The sequence below is a fragment of the Martes martes genome (genome assembly GCF_963455335.1).
Source record: "Martes martes genome assembly, chromosome: X".
NCBI classification, from domain to species: domain Eukaryota; kingdom Metazoa; phylum Chordata; class Mammalia; order Carnivora; family Mustelidae; genus Martes; species Martes martes.
Window position 1 is genome coordinate 41,783,650 of NC_137897.1, and position 27,980 is coordinate 41,811,629.

Genomic DNA, 27,980 nt, shown 5'->3' on the forward strand with positions numbered 1-27,980 from the left:
GCCCATCAACAGAAGAATGGATAAAGAAGATGTGGGTGTATATATTTATATAATGAAATATTATTCAGCTATCAAAAAGAATGAAATCTTGCCATTTGCAATGACATGGATGGAACTAGAGGGTATTATGCTAAGCAAAATGAGTCAGAGAAAGATAAATACAATATAATTTCACTCATATATGGAATTTAAGAAACAATAGAGATGAACACAGGGGAAGGGAATGAAAAATAAAATAAGATGAATACTATGAGCTTTTAAAGTAGAGCCACAATGAGTTACTACAAGGCATGAGTTTTGAAATGTAAGAAGGCTAGCACAAAATTATTTGGACTCTTGGGGTGCCAGGGTGCCTCAGTTGGTTAAGCAGCTGCCTTTAGCTCAGGTCATGATGCCAGGATCCTGGGATCGAGCCCTACATCGGGCTCCTTGCTCAGCTGGGAGCCTGCTTCTCCCCTGCCTGCCTTTTCCCCTGCTTGTGCTTGCTCTCTGTCTCTGTCTCTCTTGCTCACTCTCTCTGTGTCAAATAAATAAATAAAATATTAAAAAAATTATTCGGACTCTTGTTTTAAACCATAAGTTCTCTGGGCACTTTAGTTTCCTCATCTATAAAAATAGGAGTTTAGTTAAATGGAAATTCAAAATACCTAGAGCAACCAAAACAATTCTGAAAAAGAACTAAGTTGGAGGACTTTCATTTTCCAATTTCAAAACTTACTATAAAACTACATTATTAAGACAGTGTAAAGATAGACATATAGAAAAATGAAACAGAAGTGAGAGTTTAGAAAAAACCCTTACATTTCTCATCAATTGATTTTTGACAAAGGTGCCAACACAATTCCTTGGGGGAAAAGGATAGCTTCAAAAATGGTGCTGTGCTAAGTGGATCTTCACATGCAAAAAGATGAACTTAGAACCTTGCATCACACCGTACACAAAAACTAACTCAAAGCAGATCATAGACTTAAATATAAGAGCAAAACAACACAAATTTTAGAAGAACACTTAGGAGCAAATTTTTGAGACCTTAGATTAGGTGAAACTGTTTAGATATGCCATCAAAAGTATGGTCCATAAAAGAAAACATTGATCATTTGGAACTCATCAAAATTCAAAACTTCTTTTATTTCAAGAAAATTAAGACAGACAACAACAAAAAAAGACAAGCAACTGAATGAAATCTTGTCATTTGTGACAGTATGGATGGACCCAGAGAGTATTATGCTAAGTGAAATAAGTCAGACAGAGAAAGACAAATACTGTATAATTTCACTTATATGTGGAATCTAAAAACAAAACAAAACAGAAAAAGATTCATAAATACAGAGCACAAACTGGTGGTTGCTAGAGGGGACGTGGGTGAGGAGATGAGCAAGATAGATAGAGAGGATTAACAGGTACAAATGTCCAGTTATAATACAAATAAGTCACAGAGATGAAATATGCAGCATAGGAAATGGAGTCAATAATATCTTAATAATATCGTATGGTGACAGATGGTAACTACACTTATCCTGTTGAGCATTGAGCAATGTATAGAATTGTTGAATAAATACGTTGTACACTTGAAACTAATATAAGATTATATGTCAATTATACTTCAATAATTAAAAAAATAAATATATAAACTAGAAAGAAAAATCACCTTGCAATTGAATCCCTATGAAACAATTACTGGTAACATTGTTTTATAATTATAAACCTTCTTCTATGTACATCTACACATACCTATTTAAAAATGTTTACTATAAAATGAGTCATAAAAAAGACAAGCAACTAGAAAATAATATTTGCAAAGCACATGTCTGATAATGTACTTGATCCTCAGCCCAGGTCTGCTCTAAGAGGTTCTGGTGGCAGGTGGCAGGGGTGGTTGTGGGGTACATGCTTTTTTTTCTTGTAGTTTCAATTTACAAGGACTCTGAGGCCACCTTAGTACAAAATTACTAAAGGGTGCCAAGTAACATAACACCAGATTGGGTAAAATCAATGGATCCAGGGGAACCAGGTTAGGAACACCAAGACCCAGCAGGGCAAGCTTTGATAATTTGTAGCCTTGCCAAGCAAAAACAGACTTAAGCCCCTACTAGGACCTGGTCAAACTCTCACGGACAGAACAAAGGTAGAAAATTTGCTGAATCGTGTCAGTGTAATCCGTTTTCAATAACAGTAACACCAGGAGCAGCGTTACACAGCAGTCTATTGGTCTAAACGATGTAGGTAGCCCGAGTTCAGGATGCCAGTGCAGAGTCATCACAAATCAGGTCAATATTTAGAGCAAGCCACCCCACTAGGCTAATGTTGGGACCAGTGAGTTTTACTTCTAAAGAACCTCTTTCTTTCTCTTGGTTATCTGAAAGGTAGGGGATGTAGGAATATATGTGCATATTGTAATTGTGAGTTTGCATGCAGGGAAGGAAGTTTCTTTTCCTTACTTGTATTGTCCTGGGTGTTCATCTCTTCTGGTGTTGAATTCGAGAGAAATTTTAGCATCCAGTCCAATTCCAAAATAGTTGTTCATGACACATCTTTCTTTGAAACGTCTGAAATTAGCCAAAGGAAAGAAGAGGACAGACATTGGTGCAAGAAAGAACTGCCATTATCATTAAGCTGGAGGCTTTATCTGCATGTTTGAAAACCACTAAGGGAGGCCTCCCCTAAATTGTGCATGAGACTTTATATTTGCGACAGGCACATATAGATCCTATTGTGTTAACTACTAGCTTGTTTGCTTTAAGAAAGTGCACCCAGCCAGGTGGGAGGATTCAGTGGGATTAGAATTCATAATAAAGAGATCATCTTTGGAGGCCATTAGATATGAATGGTCAGTATGTTCTTCACATAAAATAGAGGGAAATAGTAATTGACTTATTCACATAAAGAACTTTCAAGTATCTCAGGTAAAAATGTATGATGAAAGTGAAGTCTACACTACTGTTTTCAGAGATGTCTGAACTCCTTTGTAGCACTTTCACATCAAAGGGCAAAGTGACTACACATTTGAGGGAGAAGACGGATAAAAGAGGGTAGAAATACACACAGCCAAAAAAGCCAGGCAGTTTTTTTTTTAATTCTTCTGCATCCATCTTGAGTGTCAGAATCAAAACCAGTAGTATGTTGGAACCAGTTAGGACCAGCTCATATAAGCTGATTATGCCTATTATCCCAATTCTGCCTTCAGTGGAATTATATCAGTAGCTTGAAATAGGTCATGGTGGGAGGGTTTGTACCAGGAATAATTCAGGACTTTTTTCCCCTGGAGAGCTGGTTGTTAAACACTTGGCAACAAACAAACAAACAAACAAAACAAAAAAACAAAAACAAAAAAAACCCAAAACCAAAAAACAACAACAAAAACAAACCCAAAAACCAAAAACCAAAAACATTTGGCAGTATACCACTGATTAAAACTCATAAGATAGGTCCATGAGACTTCAGACATGAAGCCAGTGTTGAAGTAGAGGGGTGTAGGGTTGGAGATAGAAATAAATGAGAAGCTGCAGTTAACTGAAATAATTGCCAGCTATGTCCTTCTTTTGAGAAACTGAAAATGAGTACAGTTCAGTTACTCAATCATAGATAATTTTTTTATTCATTACAAAACTGACCCCACATCTCTCACACATGAGATTTGCCTCCCTCAACTGCAGTCTGGAGATTGGGGTTTCTCTAGCTGATGTCCAAACTTATCTTCTTAATGGAACTCAAAAGGAGAATGTGGTGGAACCTGGCTGCTGGGAATATTTTAAACAGGTAGGGCTAATGAAAAAAATGCCCTTAGATTTTCTATCTAGTCCCATTAGTGCTCATTTATTTTTTAGCACCTCCAATTATTTACTGTTAAAAGCAACAGTGGAAAAACAGATCCTTAGAAATAACAATAGTTAACATTTATTAAGTATTTATAATAAGAATAACAGTAATTACTGTTAACACATATAGCACTTAACTATGGGTGCTGAGCACTGTTCAGTGCAAGTAAAACACAAGAAACATATGTGGCTAATTCTACAATTATCTTCAATTTATAATGAGAAAACTAAGGTTGAATTACTTTTGTAAGCTCACACAACTAGGAAGTGGAGTCCGGATTTGACTCTAGATATCTTTAGACTATTCTTTTAACCAGAGAAAGAAGGAAGTTATAAAATGGTGGCAGGGCTAAATACTTACATAGTTTCCGGTGTAAAATGTAAGTGCTCTAAATTGAGGTTATCTAGGTCTTCACTTTTGAGAGAAGATATAGAAGACAAAGTGCCAAGACGAGAACCTAGACACAAAAGACATCACCTTGCTGTTGGATACAAACAAGAAAGCCCTTCCCCTCACTTGCATTTCACCCTATTATCTATGTGGGACCAGGGTCAAGCTCAATGACTTTTTCTTAGATTATAATCAAGGTTTTCAATCCAAAGAGGGATCATTTTAGATGGACAGGAACTTCCTCTGAGAGAATATTAAGATTGAGCTGCTTGCTTGCTGGCAGTGAAAACAGGTTCAAATCTTGGGTTTCATCAGGCCGTCCTTTTCAAAGTACCTAATGAGGTCATTACTTCTGGATGTTGACATGGGATCATATACTGTGAGGTTTCTGGGAAAGAGGGTGGGATATCTACTGCAGAGTAGGATTATGGCTAAAGAAAGATGCATGAGAACACATCCTTATTCTCTGGGAACTAGAAGACAGTGATGAAGACTAGAATAAGAAAGGGAAAGAAAGATCCTTACGGTGTCTTGGGCTCATCTGGCGAATATCTTCTGAGTCATCTTCCAGGAAGAAAGTTGAAGTGAAGTTTTTAACCGATATTGTCTGTCGGCTTTCCTCATCCAGAACTATGGAGTAAAAGTGGAAGGGAAAAAGGAAGGAAGGAGGGAGGAAGAAAGCAAGGTAGGAGGGAAATAAGGGAGGGAGGGAAGAAGGGAAAAGGAAAGGTAGGAAGGAAGGAAGGGTGGGAGGGAGGGTGAAAGGAAAGTAGGAAAGGAGGGAGAGAGGGAGGAAAGGAGAGAGGGAGAAAGGAAGGGAGGGGTGAGGGAGGCAGGAAGTAAGGAAGAAAGGAAGGAATATTGATTATATTTGTTCAGCACTTCTTAGGCATCTCTTTTTTATAGTTAATGCCAGTCAGTGTGTGGGTAAACAGTAGAGACACCCGGTTGACTATCTCCTCTCCTCCACAATGTTGTTTGTAGTCTTAGTTTTCTTACAGTATTGCCCCCATGTCTCTTCATAACCATGCCTGAGTTTTCTGTTTTACTGGTTACTCTTTTTCTGTCACCCAGTAAATGTGAGTAGAATCTCAGGGCTTGGTGCAGGGGAAAAAGGTGGGAAACCCTCTTCTTCTGTCTCAATTATCACCTCTTTGTTAATTAATTTACTCACATGACTTTTTTTTTCCAGACTTGAGCCTCTAGGACCATGCCATCCTTTCATTCAAATGTTTCTTCTATTCCAAGAATATTTGAGAAGTCTCCTTCCTTTCACCAGCCTATATTATGTATAGCTCAGGTGTTCAACCTGTGCCAAAGCTCATAGGTTCAATCCCTATCCCTATTATTTACTTGTGCCCTTTTCTGTCCCATGGGCACAAGCTGCACATATAAATCTGACTTATGTGTTGATGGAGCAGGCTGAGGGTTAGTTGTGATAAGATTATGGCTACATCTCCACTACTTGGAAACTAACTACAGAAATAGAAGCAAATGGGTTGTTTACTATATTCACAGTGCAGAATGGAGATTTCCCTTCTTTCATGGAAACTTGGCTGAGGTTATATTAAAGGTACCAAGGCAGGAGAAGGTACTATGGCTAAAAGTCAGAGGCCAGCCAAAGGGACTTCCTTGCTATATAGACTTCTACTCAATTCCAACAGTTGAAGTAGAGCACACTTGGTTTTATAGCATTTTCTGATCTGTATTTCAAAGAAGCACTGTGGGAAATTCATTCACTGGAAACTTCACTTACCTTACTTCAATCACCACAACTCTGGGACCCTTACCTTGTTCAACTTGAAATATGATGAGCTTCAAGGATTTCTGGAGATTCTGGGCCTTTGTGGCCAGCTCCAACTTGCACTTGGCTATGTGGTCTATTTGAGGGACGAAGGGTTTTCCATCTGCCTTGGCATCATCTGCATATACTGTAGTACTTTTTTCAACTGCTGCCTCCTCAGCCAGGATATCAATCAGGACACTGAGCTTGTCATACATTATGTCACTCTGTATAAGGATGAAGGGGACAGGGCATTGTTATGAGGGACCAGTACTTGAAAGGACAGAATGAGGAGCTGGGAGGTATGTGAGAGGTAAGGAGGGGTGGTAGTTGGCTAGGAACCCTGAGCAAAAAAAGCTGATGAAATAAAAGTTTTGGGAAAGAAGTACTTGGTAGATGTGATGAGATAACCAAAGGGTGTTAGGGTATCAAACAGATATCATTTGTTTCTGAGCAGCTGCAGGCATCAATGTATGTTGCCAAATTTTTCTTGTGTCAGACTGACTTGTAAAATGATATGTAACATGGCAAACTTGAGGAAAGTTAAACATTTCTGGATTGGTGTTTTCATGGGCATGCTCCTACGGATGTGGATGTGCTTCTGCATGGGTGCCTAGTGTCTGCCTTTGTGTATGTGTATATTTGGGGAATGCACTGAGTGATTATGGCTTGATTTCCTGCTCCATCACTGAATAGTTTGTGAACTGAGACAATTTACTTTACCTCTATGTGCTTTTATATTCTAGGGCAATTGTGAAGATTAAATAAATTAATACATCAAAAATCCTTAAATGTTTCCTGGCACAGGGTGCTATACAAGTGCTAGTTATTGTTGTTGTAGAAATTGATGTGGGTATATTTCTAGCATGTATTTGTACGTATTGTCACACATGTTCTGGTATACAACCACGTGCATACATGCTTGGTATAAACGTGTCTAGGTGTGGGCAGATGCTTGGTACATGCTGAGGTACATGGTACATGTGTTAGGATGCATAATGCCACTCTTCATTTGGTGAATGATGGAAATGTGATGAAGTTGGACTTTTCTCATAGTGGAGGTTTATCAGCCTTCCCTTTCTTTTACAATTCCCAGTGAAAGGGATTCCCAGTGAAAGGTACACTTGCTTTTATTAAAAAGAGGGTTCTGGGACTTCCAGGAAGATGGCAGAACAGAAGGATCCTAAGCTTACCTCGTCCCATGGACACACCTAGATGATAGCCACACTGGTGTAAATAACACTGAAGATGACCCAAAGACTGGCAAAACATACTATTCACAGCTAATCATAGAGAAAAGGCCATACTGACAGTGGTAGGAAGGGCAGGGACATGATTGGGAACCAAACTGACCTACAAGACTCTATGCAGGAGGGAGGAACACCACAGGCACAGAGAAGGGAGAGGAGAAGACACCACACCAGTCACCTCAGGCATGGGGGACCCACACTGGGAAGACAAATCCCCATAACATTTGGCTTTGAAAAACAGAAGGATTTAACTTTGCAAATTCCTACAATCAGTGACTCTCAACACCAAGAACTTTAAAAGTCAGTGGGCTCAGCTCTGGAAGAGCTAGAAGGCAGTAGAAAACTGAGTTTCTGCCCTTAAAGACACAACAAAACAAACAACCCCACTGAAATACAGCATTGAAGTAGCAATTTGAAAAACAGTTGGTACATACAGGAAGGAGATTAATTTACTAATCTCAGAATGTGGGCTGGAAGGACAGGGATCCTTAGGAGACTTCCCCAAGAACAAAAGAGCTGGGAGGTCCCATTTCCTACCCTTTGCTCCCAGCCTAGATACACAGACACCTGTGGACACAAATAGGAATACTCTCCACCTAGCTTGCTAACAGCACACCTCACCTCCATGCACTTCTGTGGACCTGCCCCCTTCAACCCATCCTCAATAATTCTCCAAAGCAGCTACAGGTCACCTCCCCCAGAGATTAGCACACACCTTGCTAACACCAGGCACCACATTCAACACACCCCTAGCAGAAGACCCACCCCATCCAACATGTCACTCCAGAGTGACTCCTGCCCTGGAGAGAGGGGAAGAAAACCACATACGCATTTCAACTACAAATGCAGCAATGGGCTGGGGGGAGACATCTGGTTTGATAGCAGGGCCCAACCACCAATGAAAGCTTCTCAGGGGCCAACACAGAGAGAATGCCCTGCCTACTAACAAAAGCCTTTCAGGGGGCAACATGGGGAAAGCATCCTGCAGTTTGGTGTCTGCAGCTTTGACAAGTGCCTGGTCTGACCCAGCTCAAGCCCAGTGTGGCCCCAAACTTGCCCATTAACAAAACAGGGATGAAACACTGCCTACAACAGGCAAAGAGAGCCATTGCAGATGAGTGGACTGAAGGCAAATGCAGCTCAGCCACAATAGCAGGGCACATGCAACACATATAGGAGACACCCTTGAAGTACCACGTTCTGAGGAACAGGGGACATTGCACTACAGGGCACTATGGGAACTCTTTTTCATAACGTCATTGCTTTCAAGAGCAGGCAGCATAGCTGACTTTCCTAGCACATAGAAACAGATACAGAGATTTAGAAAAATTGGTGAGACAGAGGACTACGTCACAAATGAAAGAACAGGTCAAAATCACAGCAAGAGAGCTAAACAAAACAGAGCTAACAATATACCTGATAGAAAAGTTAAAGTGATGGTTATAATGATAGTCACTTGACTTGAGAAAAGAGTGGAGGACCTCAGTGAGATCCTCAACAAAGAGATAGAAAACATAAAAAGAACCAATTGAAGATGAAAAACTCAATAACTGAAATTAAAAATACATTAGAGGGAATAAACAGTAGACTAGAGGAAGCAGAACAGATCAGCGACCTGGAGGATAGAGTAATAGAAAACAGTCAAGCTGAACAAGGGGAAGAAAAAAGAGTAATAAAGAATGAGAATAGATTAAGGGAATGCAGTGACACCATTAAGCATAACACTGTTCACATTATGTGGATCCCAGAAGGAGAAGAGACAGAAAAGAGGGCAGAAAATTTATTTAAAGAAATAACAGCTGAAAATATTCCTTAATATGGAGAAAGAAACAAAAATCCAGATCCAGTAGACACAGAGAACCCCCAACAAAATTAGCCTAAGGAGGTTCACACCAAGACACATAATAATTAAAATGGCAAGACGTAGTGATAAAGAGAATTTTAAAAGCAGCAAGAGAAAACAGTTACATACAAGAAAAAAGTCCATAAGTCTATCAGTTGATTTTCACCAAAACTTTGCAGAACAGAAGGGATTTCCATAATATATTCAAAGTGGCGAAAGAAAAAAACCCTGCAGCCAAGAATACTCTATCTAGCAAGGCTATTGTTCAGAAAAGAAGGAAAGATAGTTTCCCAGACAAAGAAAAGTAAAAAGAATTCATCACCACTGAACCAGACTTAAAAGAAATGTTAAAGAAGACTCTTTGAGTAGAAAGGAAAAACCATAAGCAGGACTAAGAAAACTAGGAAGCACAGACACAGTAAAATTAAGTATATCTATAAAAATCAGCTAAGGGATTCACAAAATGAAACGATGTAAAGTGGAGTGGAAGAGGGGTAAAAATTTAGTTCTTTCAGAATGAGTTCAAGCTTAAGTGACCATCAACTTAATATAGACTCCTATATGCAGAAGATGTTCTATACAAAGCTAATGGTAACCACAAATCAAAAACTGATAGTGGATATGCAAAAAATAAAGAAAAAGGGATCCAAGTATATCACAAAAGAAAGCCAGCAAACCATGAAAGAAGAGAGCAAGAGAAGAAAGGAACAGAGAAGAAGTACAAAAACAACCGTAAAATGAGTAACAAAATGGTAATATGTACATAATTTTCAATAATTACTTTGAGTGTAAAGGACTCAAAGGGCATAAGGTGACAGAGTGGATAAAAAAGCAAGACCCACCTATATGCTGCATACAAGAGACTCATTTCAAACCTATAGACACATGCAGATTGAAAGTTAAGGGATAGAAAACCATTTATCATGTCAATAGGAATGAAAAGAAAGCCAGGGTAGCAATTCTTGTATTGGATAAAGTAGACTTTAAAACAAAGACTTGGGGTGCCTGGGTGGCTTAGTCATTAAGATTCTGCCTTTGGCTTGAGTCATGATCCTGGGGTCCTGGGACTGAGCCTCACATTGGGCTCTCTGCTCAGCGAGAAGCCTGCTTCTCCCTCTCCCACTCCCCCTGCTTGTGTTCCCTCTCTCTCATGGTCTCTCTCCATCAAATAAATAAATAAAATCTTAAAAAAATAAAAATAAATAAAACAAGGACTCTAACAAGAGTCAAAGAAAGACACTATATAACCATAAAAGGAACAATCCAACAGGAAGATATAACAATTGTAAATATTTATGCACCCAACATGGGAGTGCCCAAATACATAAAGTAGCTATTAAAAAACATAAAGGAAGATTTATTTACAAGATGGTGAAGAAGTAGGAGACTTTAATTTCATCTGACCCCAGGGATTTAGCTAGATAGCTATCGAATCATTCTGAACACCTGCAAACTCAACGAGAGATGTAAGAAAAGAATAACTGAAACTCTACAAATAGAAAAGCAACCACTTTTTGCAAAGTAGGAAGTGTGGAAAAGTGAATCTGAAGTGATATATGGGAAGATAAGCTACAGGGAGAGGGAGCCTCCACAAGCCAACTACTGGCAAGTGATATAGCAGTGGAACATATATCAGAACTTTTAGAAGTTGGCTCTAGTGAGGGACATCACTCAGGCTAAGTTGAGTTGGGGGGGGGAACGAAACTCTAGCTGGGACAGTGTGGTCTCAGGATCCTTGGGGTCATGGGAAGATTGGGAATGCTTGAGTGTCACAGAGCTCCCAGGCCTCAGAGCAGGGAAGCTGGCTGCAAAGAGTGAGCCCAGGAGTGGGCTCTCAGCTCAGGGTTGCCATAAACTGGGAACCACAGCACAATTGGTTGACTGCTATCAGAGAAGGGTCCAACAAACTGCAGAGCCAGTGAGACCCCCCTCTTCCTCCCCCTGGAAGAGCAGCGTGGGAGCACACTGCAGGAGTCTGCAGGCTTTGGAGACCTGAAACGTGTCATGTGCTTGAAACAGAAATGCTCAGTTACAGGCTGGGTGAGAGAGACAAGCGTGACTGATTGCTATTCTCTGAGGGTTCACTGAGGAGTGGGGCCCCCAGCTTTCTGCTCAGGGGTGGGAGATTGGGAGGTTGCCATTTTCATTCTCATCCTCTAAAGCTGTATGGAAAGCCTTAAGGGAACAAAACCACATAGAGCAAACCAGAGTAGATTACATAGCCTGGTTCCCTGTCAAGGGCAGTACAATTCTGCCTAGAGCAAAGACACTTGAGAATCCTGCAACAGGCTTCTCCCTCAGAAGATCAGCAAGATCATCCAGATAAGACCAAGTTTACCAATCAAGAACTGCAAAACTCCAGCCCTAAGGGAATACAGCACATAGAATTCATGGTTTTGTAATCCTTCAACTTTAATTCTCTTTTTTTTAGAACTTCTTTTTTTAGAACAAAAATCTTTATTTGTTATTTTTTATATTATTATTTTTTATTGTTATGTCATCATACAGTACATCATTAGTTTTTGATGTAGTGTTTCAAGATTCATTGTTTACTTATAATACCCAGTGCTCTACGCAATATGTGTCCTCTTTAATACCCATCACCAGGGCAACCCATCCTCCCACCCCCTCCCCTCTAAAACCCTCAGATTGTTTCTCAGAGTCCACAGTCTCTTAAAGTTCATCTCCCCATCCAATCCCCCGCCTTCATTTTTACCTTCCTTCTCCTAATGTTTTCCATGCTATTCCTTATGTTCCACAAGTAAGTGAAACCATATGATAATTGACTTTCTCTGCTTGACTTATTTCACTCAGCATAATCTCCTCCAAAATTTTTTCTTTCTTTTTTTCAACCAATTTATTTTATCAACTCTTTCTAAAAAAACTTTTTAAATTTTCATTTTTACAGTTACAGTTTTTAAAAAATATTTTATTTATTTATTTGACAGGGAGAGAGAGAGAGATCACAAGTAGGCAGAGCAGCAGGCAGAGAGAGAGGGGGAAGCAGGCTCCCTGCTGAGCAGAGAGGCCGATGCGGGGCTCGATCCCAGGACCCTGAGATCATGACCTGAGCCGAAGGCAGAGGCTTAACCCACTGAGCCACCCAGGCGCCCCTACAGTTACATTTTATCCCTTCATTGTATTTATTTATTTATTTATTTATTATTTAATTATTTTTAATAATTTTTTTATTATGTTATGTTAGTCAACATATGGTACATCATTAGATTTTGATGTAGTGTTCCAGGACTCATTGTTTGTGTATAACTTATTTTTGTATATATGTAAGTTTTTCTTTCTTTACAATTTTGGGATGCAGTTTCTTCTAATAGACCAAAATACACCCCAAATCTAGTGAATGGTTCTGTTCTATTCACCTATCTAATCATATTCTCTTTTTTCTTTTTTCCCTTCTTCCTTTTTTTTTGCTTTGTTCAAGTCTTTTTTAATTTTCACCTTTACAGTTACATCCTATCCTTTCAATGTATTTAATTTTATTTTTGTATATATACATTTTTATTTCCTTACAATCTTGGGATATAGTTTCTTCTAACAAACTGACCAATATACACTCAGTAGATAGTGTATTGCTCTGTTCTGTTCACCTGTTTATATTCCTTCTTTTTATTTGTTGCTGTTTTTCTCTTTTGTTCTTTTCTTTTAATTTCCATTTTTACAGTTACATTCTATCCTTTCATTGTAATTAATTTATTCTTTTACATATTTTTTTCTTTCTTAACAAATTTGAGATCTAGTTTTCTAAAACAGACCAAAAAAAAGAATCCAGTATATTCTCTACACTGCACAGAATCCAGTGTATTGCTCTATTCTACTCACCTGATTATATGCTCTCTTTTTAAAAAAATTTTTCCCCAGTTTTGGGTCTCTTCTGATTCATTTAGTGTACATTTTCCTGGGGTTGTTGCTCCCATTTTAGTATTTTGTTCTCCTGTTTATCTATTATCTGGACAGAATAACAGAAAAACTCACTTCAAAAAAGAGAACAAGAGGCAGTGCTGACTGCCAGGGACCTAATCAGTATGGACATAAGAAAGAGTTCAGAATAATGATGATAAAGAAACTACACTTGAAGAAAGTATAGAAGACACTAGAGAATCAATTTCTGGAGAAATAAAAGAACTAAAATCTAACCAAGTTGAAATCAAAAAGACTATTAATGAGATGCAATAAAAAAGGGAGTCTCTTACTGATAAGATAAGTGAGGCAGAAGAGAGAATTAGTAATATAGAAGACCAAATGATGGAGAATAAAGGAGCTGAGAAAAAGAGAGATAAACAACTACTGGATCACAAGGAGAGATTTTGAGAGATAAGTGATACCATAAAGCAGAACAATATTAGAATACTTGGGATCCCAAAAGAAGAGAAAAGAAAGAGGGGGCAGAAGGTATATTGGAGCAAATTACAGTGGAGAGCTCCCTAATTTGGGGAAGGAAACAGGAGTAAAAATCTAGGAGGCTTAGAGAACCCCCTCAAAATTGATAAAAATAGGTCAACACCCCAACATGTAATAGTGAAATTTGCAAATCTCAAAGACAAAGAGAAAATCCTGAAAGCAGCTTAGGACAAGAAGTCTATAACCTACAAGGGTAGAAACATTAGATTGACAGAAGACTTATCCGCAGAGACCTGGCAGGCCAGAAAGGACTGGCATGGTATATTCAGGGTGCTAAATGAGAAAAATATGGAGCCAAGAATACTTTATCCAGCTAGGATGTCATTAAAAAAAGATGGAGTGATAAAAAAACAAACAAACAAACCCTTCTAGGACAAACAGAAACTAAAAGAATTTGTGATCACTAAACCAACCCTACAAGAAATGTTAGAAGGGATCCTCTAAGCAAAGAGAGAGCCCTAAAGTAACATAGACCAGAAAGGAACAGAGACAATATACAGTAACAGTTACTTTACAGGTAATACAATGACATTAAATTCATATCTTTCAGTAGTTACTCTGAATGTAAATGGGCTAAATGCCCCCAATCAAAAGACATAGGATATCAGATTGGATAAAAGCAAGACCCACTGATATGCTGTCTTAAAGAGGCTCATTTTAGACCCAAAGACACCTCCAGATGTCCTTTTAAATAAAAAAACCATTTATCATGCTAATGGACAACAAAAGAAAGCTGGGGTGGCAATCCTTGTATCAGACAAATTAGATTTTAGCCAAAGACTAGAATAAGAGATGAGGAAGGACACTATATTGTAATTAAAGAGTCTATCCAACAAGAAGATATAACAATTATAAATATTTATGCCCTTAACATGGGAGCAGGCAATTATATAAAACAATTAATAACAAAATTAAAGAAACATATTGATAATAATACAATAATAGTAGGGGAATTTAACACCCTCCCTCACTGAAATGGACAGGTCATCTAAGCAGAAGATCAAGAAGGAAATAAGGGCTTTGAGTGACACACTGGACCAGATGGACTTCACACTTATCCAGAACACTCCATCTTAAAGCAACAGAACACACATTCTTCTCAAGTGCACATGGAACATTCTCCAAAATAGATAACATACTGGGTCTCAAATTAAGTCTCAATTAGTACCAAAAGACTGGGATCATTCCCTGCATATTTTCAGACCACAATGCTTTGAAACTGGAACTCAGTCCCAAAAAGATATTTGGAAAGAAATAAATGGAGGCTAAAGAGTATCCTACTAAAGAATGAATGGGTCAACCAGGAAAGTAAAGAATTGAAAAAATTCATGGAAACAAATGAAAATGAAAACACAACTGTTCAAAATCATTGGGGTGTAGCAAAAGTGGTCCTAAGAAGGAAGTATACAGCAATACAAGACTTTCTCAAGAAACAAGAAAGGTCTCAAATACATAACCTAATCTTACACCTAAAGCTTGTTGAGAAAGAACAACAAACAAAGCCTAAACCCAGCAGGAGAAGAGAAATAATAAAGATCGGAGCAGAAATCAATGAAATAGACACCAAAAGGACAGTAGAACAGATCAATGAGCCTAGAAGCTGGTTCTTTAATAGAATTAATAAGATCAATAAACCACTGGCCAGATTTATTCAAAAGAAAAGGGAAAGGACCCAAATTAATAAAATCATGAATGACGGGGGAGAGATCATGACTAACACCAAGGAAATAGAAATAATTATTAGGGTAGATGGAGAGGAGAAGGGAGTTGAGGGAAATTGGAAGGGGAGGTGAACCATGAGAGACTATGGACTCTGAAAAACAACCTGAGGGTTTTGAAGGGGCGGGGTGGGAGGGTGGGGGAACCAGGTGGTGGGTATTAGGGAGGGCACAGATTGCATGGAGCACTGGGTGTGGTGAAAAAACAATGAATACTGTTACGCTGAAAATAAATAAAAAATTTAAAAAAAATGATTACCAGCAACTATATGCCAACAAATTAAGCAATCTAGAAGAAATGGATGCATTCCTGGAAACTTATAAACTACCAAGACTGGAACAGGAAGAAATAGGAAAGCTGAACAGACCCATAACCAGCAAGGAAATTGAAGCAGTAATCAAAAATCTCCCAACAAACAAGAGCCCAGGGCTGGATGGCTTCCCAGGGGAATTGTAGCAAATATTCAAGGAAAAATTAACACCTATTCTTCTGAAGCTGTTTCAAAAACAGGAATGGAAGAAAAACTTCCAAACTCTTTCTATGAGGTTAGTGTTACCTTGATCCCCAAATCAAAGACCCTACCAAAAAGGAGAATTACAGACCAATATCCCTGATGAACATGGATGGAAAAATTCTCACCAAAATACTAGCCAACAGAAGCCAACAGTACATTAAAAGGATTATTCACCATGACCAACTGGGATTTATTCCTGGGATGCAAAGGTGGTTCAACATCTGCAAATCAATCAATGTGATATCCTACATAACTGAAAGAACGGACAAGAGCCTTATGATCTTTTCAATAGCTATAGAAAAAGCATTTGACAAAGTACAACATCCTTTCTTGATTAAAACTCTTCATAGTGTAGGGATAGAGTCATCATAAAAGCCATTTATGGAAAGCCCACAGCAAATATCATTTTCAATGGGGGGAAAACTGAGAGCTTTTCCCCTAAGGTCAGGAACATGGCAGACATGTCCATTATCACCACTGCTGTTCAACATAGTACTAGAAGTCAGCCTCAACAATTGGACAACAAAAAGAAATAAAGGCATCCGAACTGGCAAAGAAGAAGTAAAACTCTCACTCTTTGCAGATGACATGATAGTCTATGAGGAAAACACAAGACTCCACCCCAAAATTGCTAGAAATCATTCAGGAATTCAGCAAATTGGCAGGATATAGACATCAATGCACAGGAATCAATTGCATTTCTATATACTTACAATGAGGCAAAAGAAAAAGAAATCAAGCAATCAATCAATTTTAATGCTACAATTTGTATGGAACTAGAAAATACACTGGATAGCTAAAGGAATGTTGAAAAATAAAACCAAAACCCGTGGCATCACAATTCCAGACTTCAAGCTCTATTATAAAGTTGTAATCATCCAGACAGCATGGTACTGGCACAAAAACAGACACATAGATCAATGGAACAGAATAGAGAATCCAGAAATGAACCCTCAGCTCTATGGTCAACTAATCTTCAACAAATCAGGAAAGGATACTCAGTAGGGAAAAGGCAGTCTCTTTAACAAATGGTGTTGGGAAAAGTGGACAGCAACGTGCAGAAGAATGAAACTGGTCCATTTCCTTTCACTATACACAAAAATAGACTCAAAATGGGTGAAAGACTTAAATATGAGACAGGAATCCATCAAAATCCTGGAGGAAAACATAAGCAGCAACCTCTTTGACCTCAACTGCAGCAACTTCTTGCTAGACATGTCTTCAAAGGTAAGGAAAATAAAGGCAAAAATGAACTATTGGGACTTCATCAAGATAAAAAGCTTTTGCACAGCAAAACCAAAAGACAACTGACAGAATGAGAGAAGATATTTGCAAATGACATATCAGATAAAGGGCAAGTATCCAAGATCTATAAATAACTTATGAAACTCAACACCCAAAACCCAAATAATCCAGTCAAAAAAATGGATGGGCAGAAGACATGAACAGACATTTCTCCAAAGAAGACCTACAAATGGTCAACAGACACATGAAAAAATGTTCCACATCACTTGATATCAGTGAAATACAAATCAAAAGCCCAATGAGATACCACCTAACACAAGTCAGAATGGCTAAAATTAACAAATCATGAAACAACAAATGTTGGTGAGGATGTGGAGAAAGGAGAACCCTCTTATAATGTTGGTGGGGATGCAAGCTTGTGCAGCCACTCTGGAAAACAGTATGGAGGTTCCTCAGAAAGCTGAATATAGAACTTCCCTATGACCCAGCAATTGCACTGCTATGCATTTACCCCAAAGATACAAATGTAGTGATATGGAGGGACACCTGCACCCGGATGTTTATAGCAGCAATGTCCACAATAGCCAAACTACAGAAAAAGCCCAGATGTCTATCGACAGATGAATGGATAAAGATCTGGTGTATACATACACATGTGCACGTGTGTGCACATGCACACACACACACACACTCTGGAATATTAAGCAGCCATCAAAAACTGAAATCTTGTCATTTACAATGATGTGGATGAAAGTTAGGGGTATTATACTAAGTGAAATAAGTCAATCAGAGAAAGACAATTATCATATGATCTCACTGGTATGTGGAATTTAAGAAACAAAACAGGATTATAGGGGATGAGAGGAAAAAAATAAAACAAGATGAAACCAGAGAGGGAGATGAACCATAAGAGACTCTTAATCGTAGGAAACAAACAGGGTTGCTGGAGGGTAGGGGCGTGTAGGGATGGGATAACTTGGTGATGGACATTAAGGAGGGCATGTGATATTAAGGAGGGCACTTGGTATTATATAAGACTGATGAATCACAGACCTATACCTCTGAAATGAATAATACATTATATGTTAATTAATTGAATTAAAAAATTATTATACAAAAAAAGAAAGAAGAAAACTATATAAGTCAGCAAGGAATACATTTGGTGGCAAATTACAGAAACCATCTTTTAGTGGTTTAAATACAGGTGTATCTGTATCATACAGCCAAATGTTTTACCTCTTTGAAAAAACAAATTGTGAATAAATGAAAAAATAAAGGAAGTAATTTATAATGATAAAATAATAGCTGGTATTATAACAGCTCACTTAGATCAATGGATAAATCATCCAAGAGATCAAAAAGGAAACTGTGACTTAAATGACAACTTGGGCCAGACGGATCTAACAGATATATTTAGAATATTCTATCCTAAAACAGTAGAATGGACATTCTTTTCAAGTACATGTGGAATGTTCTCCAGATAGATCACATGTTAGGCCATGAAACAAATCTAAATAAAATCAAGATGACTGAAGTCATCTCATGCATCTTTTCTTACACAATGCTGTGAAACTAGAAATCAACCACTGGGCAAAATCAGGAAAGAAAACAAATACAAGGAGGTTAAATAGCATGCTACTAAACAATGAATAGGTCAGGGGACATAAAAAAACAAAACAAAACAAAACATGGAGACAAGTGAAAATGAACACACAAAATCCTGAACCTTTGGGATGTAGGAAAGGCTGTTTGAAGAGGGAAGTTTATAGCAATATAGGCCTACCTCAAAAAGCAAGAAAAATCTCAAATCTCAAAAATATCAAAAACCTAACCTTACATCTAAAGGAGATAGAAAAAAGAAAACAACAAAATCCAACAACAGTACAAGGAAGAAAATAATAAAAATGAGAGCAGAATAAGTGAAATAGAAATTAAACAACCAATAGAATAGATCAATAAAACCAGGAGCTGGTTCTTTGCAAAGACGAACTAAACTGGTAGACGTTTAACCAGACTTATCAAAAGAGAGAGAGAGAGAAGAATAAACAAAATCAGAAGTGAAAGAAGAGAAATAACAACTGATGATGCAGAAATACAAAGGATTATGAGAGAATATTATGAAAAATTATATATCAACAAATTGGACAACCTAGAATAAATGGACAAATTCCTAGGAAAAAAATCACCTTCCTTAACTGAACTAGGAAGAAATAGAAAATTTGAACAGACTGATTACCAGCAATGAAATTGAATCACCAATCAAGAAATTCCCAACAAACAAAAGTTCAGGACCAGCTGGCTTCATAGATGAATTCTACTGAACATTTACAGAAGAGTTAAAACCCATTCTCAACTATTCCAAAAAACATAAGAGGAAGAAAAGCTTCTACATTAATTCTATGAAGCCAGCATTAATCTGATAACAAAACCAGATAAACACAATATAAAAAAAGGGAACTACAGGCCAATATCTCTAAGAACATAGCTGCAAAATTCTTCAACAAAATATTAGCAAACTGAACCCAACAATATATGAAAAAATCATTCACCATGATCAAGTAGGATTTGTTCCTCAGAGGCAAGGGTGATTCAATATTTGCGATTAATCAGTGTGACACACCACATCAACAATAGAAAGGTTTAAAAATCACGTGATTATTTCAACAGATATAGAAAAAGCATCTAACAAAGTACACATCCATTCATGATAAAAACCCTTAATAAAGTAGTTTTATAGGGAACATACCTCAACATGATAAAGGCCATATATGAAAAGCCCACAGTCAGCCATAGTAAATGGTGAAAAAACAGAGCTTTCCCCCAAGATTAGGAACAAGACAAGGATGCCCACTCTCACCATTGTTATTCAGCATACTACTCGAAGTCCTAGCCACAGCAATCAGACAACAAAAATAAATAAAAGGCATCCAAATCGCTAAGGAAGAAGTAAAACTTTTACTATCTGCAAATGAAATGATACTGTATATAGAAAACCCTAAAAAGACTCCACCAAAAAACTACTAGGGCAAAAAAGTGAATTCAGTAAAGTTGCAGAATACAAAATCAATCTAAAGCAGTCTATGCACTAGTAAGGAAGTAGCAGAAAGAGAAATTAAGAAAACAATCCCATTTACAATTTCACCAAAAAATAATAAACTTAACTGAGGCAGTGTAAGATCTGTACTCTGAATGTTATAAAACACTGATGAATGAAATTAAAGATGACACAAATGGAAAGATATTTCATGTTCATGGATTGGGAAAACAAATATTGTTAAAATGTCCATACTACCCAAAGCAATATACACATTTAATGCAATACCTATCAAATTACCAACAGCATTTTTCGCAGAACTAGAACAAATAATCATAAAAATTTTATGGAATGACAAAAGATCCTAAATAGCCAAAGCAATCCTGAGAAAGAAGAACAAAACTGGAGGTATTACAATCCCAGATTTCAAGATGTACTACAAAGCAAAGCAGTATGGTACTGGAACAAAAATCAACACATAGATCAATAGAACAATAGACAGAGCCCAGAAATAAACCCACAAAGATACCTCAACATAATAAAGATCATTTATCAAAAACCCACACCTAACATCATTCTTACAAGGAAAAACTGGGAGCTTTTCCTCTATGGTCAGGAACAAGACAAGGGTGTCCACTCTCACCACTGTTATTCAACATAGTACTGGAAGTCCAAGTCACAGCAGTCAGACAACACAAAGAAATAAAAGGCATCCAAATGGGCAAGGAGGAAGTCAAACATTCACTATTTGCAGTCGACATGATACTATATATAGAAAACCAGAATGACGCCACCAAAAAACTAGTAGTACTGGTGAGCCAATCCAATAAAGTTGTAGGATACAAAATCAATGTATAGAAATCTGCTGCATTTCTATACACCAATAATGAAGTGAAAGAAAGCGAAATTAAAGAATCAATTCTGTTTACAATTGCACCCCAAATAATATGATACTTAGGAATAAATGTAACTACAGAAGTGAAAGACCTGTACTCTGAAAACTAAAACATTGATGAAAGAAATTGAAGATGACACAAAGGAATGGCAAGATAATCCATGCTCATGCATTGGAAGAATAAATATTGTCAAAATGTCTATACTACCCAAAGCAATCTGCACATCAATGCAATCTCTGTCAAATTATCAACAGTATTTTTCACAGAACTGGAACAAACTCTCCTAAAATGTGTATGGAAACATAAGACCCAGAAGAGCCAAAGCAATCTTGAGAAAGGAAAGCAAAGCTAGAGGTACCATAATTCTGGACTTCAAGTTATATTACAAAGCTGTAGTAATCAAAACAGTATAATATCCAAGATCTATAAGGAACTCCTCAAACTCAACACACACACAAAACAGATAATAACGTCAAAAAATGGGCAGATGACATGAACAGACACTTCTCCAAAGAAGACATACAAATGGCTAACGGACACATGAAAAAATGTTCATCATCCTTAGCAATCAGGGAAATTCAAATCAAAACCACATTGAGAAACCACCTTACACCAGTTAGAATGGCCAAAATTAACAAGATAGTAAACAACGTGTGTTGGAGAGGATGTGGAGAAAGGAGAACCCTCTTACACTGTTGGTGGGAATGCAAGTTGGTGCAGCCACTTTGGAAAACAGTGTGGAGATTCCTTAAGAAATTAAAAATAAAGCTACTGTATGACTCTGCAATTGCACTACTGGGTATTTACCCCAAAGATACAGATGTAGTGAAAAGAAGGGCCATCTGTACCCCAATGTTCATAGCTGCGATGGCCACAGTTGCCAAACAGTGGAAAGAACCAAGATGCCCTTCAACGGACAAATGGATAAAAAAAGTATGGTCCATATATACAATGGAATATTATGCCTCCATCAGAAAAGAAAAATACCCAACTTTTATATCAACATGGACGGGACTGCAGGAGATTATGCTCAGTGAAATAAGTCAAGCAGAGAGAGTCAATTATCATATGGTTTCACTTTCTTGTGGAGCATAGGGAGTAACACAGAGGACATTGGGAGATGGAGAGGAGAAGTGAGTTGGGGGAAATCAGAGGGGGAGACAAACCACGAGAGACTGTGGACTCTGAGAAACAAACCGAGGGTTTTGGAGGGGAGGGGGTGGGGGGTTGGGTGAGTCTGGTGCTGGGTATTGTGGAGGGCAGGTATTGTATGGAGCACTGGGTGTGTTGCATAAAAAATGAATTTTGGAACACTGAAAAGAGATAAAATAAAATAAAAATAGAAAGAAACCGGTATGATAATGGCACAAAAAGAGACACACAGATCAGTAGAACAGAATAGAAAACCCAGAAGTAAACCCATAATTATATGGTCAGTTAATCTTTAACAAAGCAGGAAAGAATATCCAATGGGGAAAAGATTGTCTTTTCAACAAATTGTGTTGAGAAAACTGGACAGTAACATGCAAAAGAAAGAAACTGGACCACTTTCTTATGCCATACACAAAAACAAATTGAAAATGGGTGGAAGACCTAAATGTGAGACATGAAACCATAAAATCCTAGAAGAAAGCACAGGCAGTAACTTGTCTGGCATCAGTTGTAGTAACTTTTTCTAGATAGGTCCCCTCAGATAAGGGAAACAAAAGCAAAAATAAAATATTGGGACTACATCAAAATATAAAGCTCTGCACAGTGAAGGAAATAATCAAAAAAACTATAAGGCTACCTATGGAATGGGAGAAGATATTTGCAAATGACATGTCTGACAGAGGGTTAGTATCTAAAATATATAAAGAATTGACACAATTTAAGACCTAAAACACCAATAATCCAATTAAAAAATGGCCAGAAGACATGACCAGACACTTCTCCAAAGAAGACATCCAGATGGCCAACAGACACTTTAAAAGATGCTCAACATCACTCATCATCAGGGAAATACAAGTCAAAACCACAACAAGCTATCACCTCACACCTGTCGGACTGGCTAAAATCAACAACAGAAGAAACAAGTATTGGCGAGGATGTGGGGAAAGGGGAACCCTCTTACACTGTTAGTGGGAATGCAAACTGGTGCAGCCACTCTGGAAAACAGTATGGAGGTTCCTCAAAAAATTAAAATAGAATTACCATAGGATCCAGTAATTCCACAACTGGTTATTTAACCAAAGAAAATGAAAATACGAATTTTAAAAAATACATGCACCCTTATGTTTATTGCAGCATTATTTACAACAGCCAAGTGTCCATCCATGGATAAGTGGATAAAGAAGATGTGTTATACTACTGGGTATTTACCCCAAAGATACAGATGTAGTGAAAAGAAGGGCCATCTGTACCCCAATGTGCATAGCAGCAATGGCCATGGTCACCAAACTGTGGAAAGAACCAAGATGCCCTTCAACGGACGAATGGATAAGGAAGATGTGGTCCGTATACACTATGGAGTATTATGCCTCCATCAGAAAGGATGAATACCCAACTTTTGTAGCAACATGGATGGAACTGGAAGAGATTATGCTGAGTGAAATAAGTCAAGCAGAGAGAGTCAATTATCATATGGTTTCACTTATTTGTGGAGCATAAGAAATAACATGGAGGACATGGGGAGATGGAGAGGAGAAGGGAGTTGAGGGAAATTGGAAGGGGAGGTGAACCATGAGAGACTATGGACTCTGAAAAACAACCTGAGGGTTTTGAAGGGGTGGGGGTGGGAGGTTGGGTAAGCCTGGTGGTGGGTATTAAGGAGGGCACGTATTGCATGGAGCACTGGGTGTGGTGCAAAAACAATGAATACTGTTACGCTGAAAAGAAATAAAAAAAAAAGAAGATGTGTTATATACATACAATGGAATATTACTCATCCATAAAAAATAATGACATCTTGCCATTTACAACAATATGGATGGATCTATAGGGCACAATACTAAGCAAATAAGTCAGTCAGAGAGAGATAAATACCAAGTGATTTCACTCTTATTTAGAATTTAAGAAACAAAACAAAAGAAGAAAGAAAAAATAAACCAAAAAACAGACTCCCAAGTGTAGAGAACAAACTGATGGTTACCAGAGGGGAGGTTGTTGGGGGATGGATGAAATAGATGTCAACGGGATTAAGAGTACACTTATCGTGATGAGCACTGAGTAATGTACAGAATAGTTGAATCACTATATAGAACACCTGAAACTAATATAATAGTGTATGTTAATTATAATGGAATAACAATAATAAATTAAAAAATAAAAGATAAAAAGGAGGCCCTGGCTCCAAAGCATGGAAGATAAAAGGAATGGAAACTTACTTTCAAAATCACAGATTCTATAGCTGTATTGTTCTGTTTTATCCGACTCCAAGCCTTTACAATATCCACCACAAAATCTTCCACTGCTGAACACAGGAATCTGCAAAGATAAGATAGATGGGACAATGTGATATGGATCATGATGTCCAGAGCCCTTCTGTCTTATAAAGTCCATCTTCCACCTTCTCTTTCCTTGTCTCTCTTTCCTGATCTGTATTCTCTCCCTTTCCTTCCTCTCCCCTCTCCCTTTGTTTTTCTATTTTTTCATGTATGTATGGTCAAATACATGAGTACCTAAGAGAGTTTAATTAGATTTTTCTTAGCCCTAAATTCAGAATTTCCAGAAAAGAAAATTCAGTTGATCCACCTTGGGTCAGGTTTTCACCTGGGTCAAATTAGCTATGGTTCAAGGGCCCATATAATTTAGTACAAACATAATGGCTTTGGGAGGACTGTCCCTGGGGGGAGTATTTATCAAAGGAGAATATGGCAGACTCATCTGGAACCATCCCAAGTGTCCCAGGAGAAATGAATGACCCACATATTTGGAAGGGCAGAATGTGTTGTTTAGGATATGAGAAAGCAGCTGTCATCAATTCTACAGAGACCTTTCCCAGTGTCAGATGGAAAGCAAGGTGTTCCTACTGTAGGGAGTTATGTTATGCTCTAGAATAGTGTGGAATGTTGTTTCTCTTCTGTAACCCTTTTTCCAAATCTCTGGCTTGTAATTCTGTCTTTTTGACTAGCAGGAGCCCTCACCTCAATCTCATCTATTTTTTCATTCAGGTGGTTTGAGTTGGGAGAAATTTGATAACTTTCCTTGGCCTCAGTACCCCAACCTATCAAAATGAGCTCCTTCTCTGACTGAGGAACAGCCCATGAAGGGAATAAAAATACCCCAGTTTGAAAGCCAAAGGAAGACTGACCTTGTTGCGATGATCATCTCTGTGGGGTACTTGGCCTTCAGGATTTTGTTCAGCTCAGTGGTTGCGGATTCTAGATGTTGGATGGCAGCAGCCTAGGGAGAAAGGAGTGTTCAGCTCTTGAATCTCGGGACTGAGACATAGTCTGCTGCCCATCTTTATCTCCTCATTATTTCTTACTCTTTACCAAAAACTCAACTGCCTCACTGAAAATAATCACAATCAAATAATTCTTTTTGAAGGGCCCCATAGATAATCTTAGATCTGTGGTCATTCTAAAAATAAGAGATGTATATTGTTTGCTGTCATTTAAATAATTCTCAAAAACTCATGGAGGTAAATTTTTGTTCCATATTTCAAATGACCAAACAATCTCATATTGCATAGCTAGTTAATAATAGATCTGGGATTTGAACCCACATCTTTCCAATGCCAGAGTGTTACCTCTTATTATAATAATATTAGTAATAACAATAACATTCACTTATGTAGTACTTACAATGTACCAGGCTCTGTTCTAAGCTATATATAAATATTTTCTTATGTAATCCTTGTAATAACCCCATTTCACAGAACAGCAAACTGAGGCACAGGAAAGGGGTAAGCTGATAAGTGGCAGAGCCAGGATTTGATTCCAGGTAGTCTGGCTCTTGAGTTGGTATTCTTTTTTTTTTTTCCCCTAGGCTTCTTGCCCAATGTGGAATTTGAACTCATGGACCTGAGATTGAGAGTCAAATGCTCTACCAACTGAACTAGCCAGGAGCCCTGAGTCTGTATTCTTAACTACAGCTGCTACTCTTCCCTCTCCCATCACCTCTTTCATTCAAATATCTACCAAGTCCTGATGATTCTATTCCTCTTATATGTCTTAAACATGCCCACTTCTTATCTCTGTTACCACTTCACCAGTTCAAATCACCATAATCTTTTGCCTAGATAATTGCAGCATCTCCTCTCTTTTCTCCTTGCCTCTAGTCTTTATTCCTTCAATTGTTTTTCCATGTACCATGGAATTCTACTTAAAACCCTTCTATTAGATAGCAGAATGCTATCTATTAGATAACAGAATGGATATATGGACACATATGTGATATGCAAGTATAGTGAAATTTAATGGTAGACTCTACCATTTTATATAGGTAGGTTTGCATACTTATTGGCACTGTATATCTCAAACTTTAATATAATACCTAATAATATGTACTATGATATACATATAGCAGATGGCCAATAAAATGTCATTTATAGGGGCGCCTGGATGGCTCAGTCGTTAAACATCTGCCTTTGGCTTAGGTCATGATCCCAGGGTTCTGGAATCGGGCCCCACACCGGGCTCCCTGCTAGGCGGGAAGACTGCTTCTCCCTCTCCCACTCCTCCTGCTTGTTTTCCCTCTCTTGCTGTGTCTCTCTCTGTCAAATAAACAAATAAAATCTTAAAAATGTAATTTATATTGAAATAAGCTTTTTTATGTCTTTGAGAGTTATGTCCTGTAGGCTAGAGTCCTAACTAATTCTACTATTGAGTTCAAGAAGCTAGTATGAAAATTCTCATAATAATATAAGGAAAAAATCCTTCTATAATTCTCTTTAGGGCAAAAGCCCAAACTTCCTACCATGGGTTACCGGGTTCTTCCTGGCCTGGGCCCTGATTGCTTTTCCAGCCTCATCTTTAGTCATTTTCTCTGCATTTCTCCTCCCTGACCCCAATGCTTTAGCCATTAATAAATGTATGTGAATATTCCATTCTGTTCTGTGAATATTCTATTCTCTGTCTTGCCTTTGGAACAACACACACTATTCAATCTGTCTGGAACAGGCTTCCTCTTTCTTAATATCCTGATTAACTCCCTCTGGTCCTTCAATCTTTTCTGAAATGATGTTTCTGAGAATCTTTCCTTGATTTCCCCCAGGTTGGGCTTGGTACACCTGCTGGGTGTTCACACCACTTTCTACTTCCTTACATACTAACACTCATACTACTTTATTAAAACTATTGTTTCTATTACTATGAACTCCATGACAGCATGAACTGTGTCATTCTTTTTTACCTACTAGTACATAAGAACAGCTCCTAGAACAGTATCTCACACATAGTAGGTAATCCAGAAGTATTTTCATACATAATTTGAATAAATGAATAAGTAAATGGATGAATGGATTATATCCCCAGTGTCTAACACCGTTCCTAGTAAAAGCTACTTATTGACATGTCTCTAGTCCTCAATGATCTTATGCTCATTGAGCCCATCGACAATACAAAAGCTTCTCTCTGGGTTTTGTCTTTTATTTCACTATGTAATAAAGGTGTTGGCTTGAATTACAGCTGGGCAGTAGTTACCTCAAATTGGGGTACATCCATTTCAACCTGTCCTCTTAGCAATGGGGTTTGTCTGGGAGTCTCACGGATCATCACACTCCATCTGAAATGAAGGTCAAGGACAGACAGATATTTAGGGCTCTGTTTTGTCACAGGCTATCATCAATGCTTCACATAGCAAGAAAAAGGTCAAAATGTTTATGTGGTGAGGGAAGATGAGTTGTAGAGATGCCCACACTATCTCAAGTCACCTGATCTCAAATATACTACAAGTGGGGCCTCTGCCTCAATACTTCTTAAGACCAGTGTGATGGAAAGAATTTCATCACAGGGTCAGAGGACAGTGCTTCTCAACCAGAGAGGTAACTATCAAGATCACTTCAGGTGCTTTTGTAAAATAAATATGCCAGGGCCCTACCCAAGACATACTGAATAAGAGTCTTTGTGGTGACTTCAGCTTGGTACCTTG

At 38.0% G+C, this 27,980-nt stretch overlaps 1 protein-coding gene across 1 annotated transcript in view; it reads right to left on the bottom strand.

Moving 5' to 3' along the window:
- DGKK (diacylglycerol kinase kappa) overlaps positions 1-27,980 on the bottom strand; it is a gene marked incomplete at both ends in the record, with an annotated part of 164,171 nt that overhangs the window by 17,500 nt on the left and 118,691 nt on the right. Inside the window, 7 exons of the mRNA XM_080795697.1 lie at positions 2,439-2,546; positions 4,177-4,273; positions 4,732-4,836; positions 5,997-6,216; positions 24,272-24,371; positions 25,198-25,289; positions 27,533-27,614. Coding sequence (XP_080651823.1) covers positions 2,439-2,546; positions 4,177-4,273; positions 4,732-4,836; positions 5,997-6,216; positions 24,272-24,371; positions 25,198-25,289; positions 27,533-27,614 — 804 coding nt within the window. The remainder of the gene's footprint in view (positions 1-2,438; positions 2,547-4,176; positions 4,274-4,731; positions 4,837-5,996; positions 6,217-24,271; positions 24,372-25,197; positions 25,290-27,532; positions 27,615-27,980) is intronic.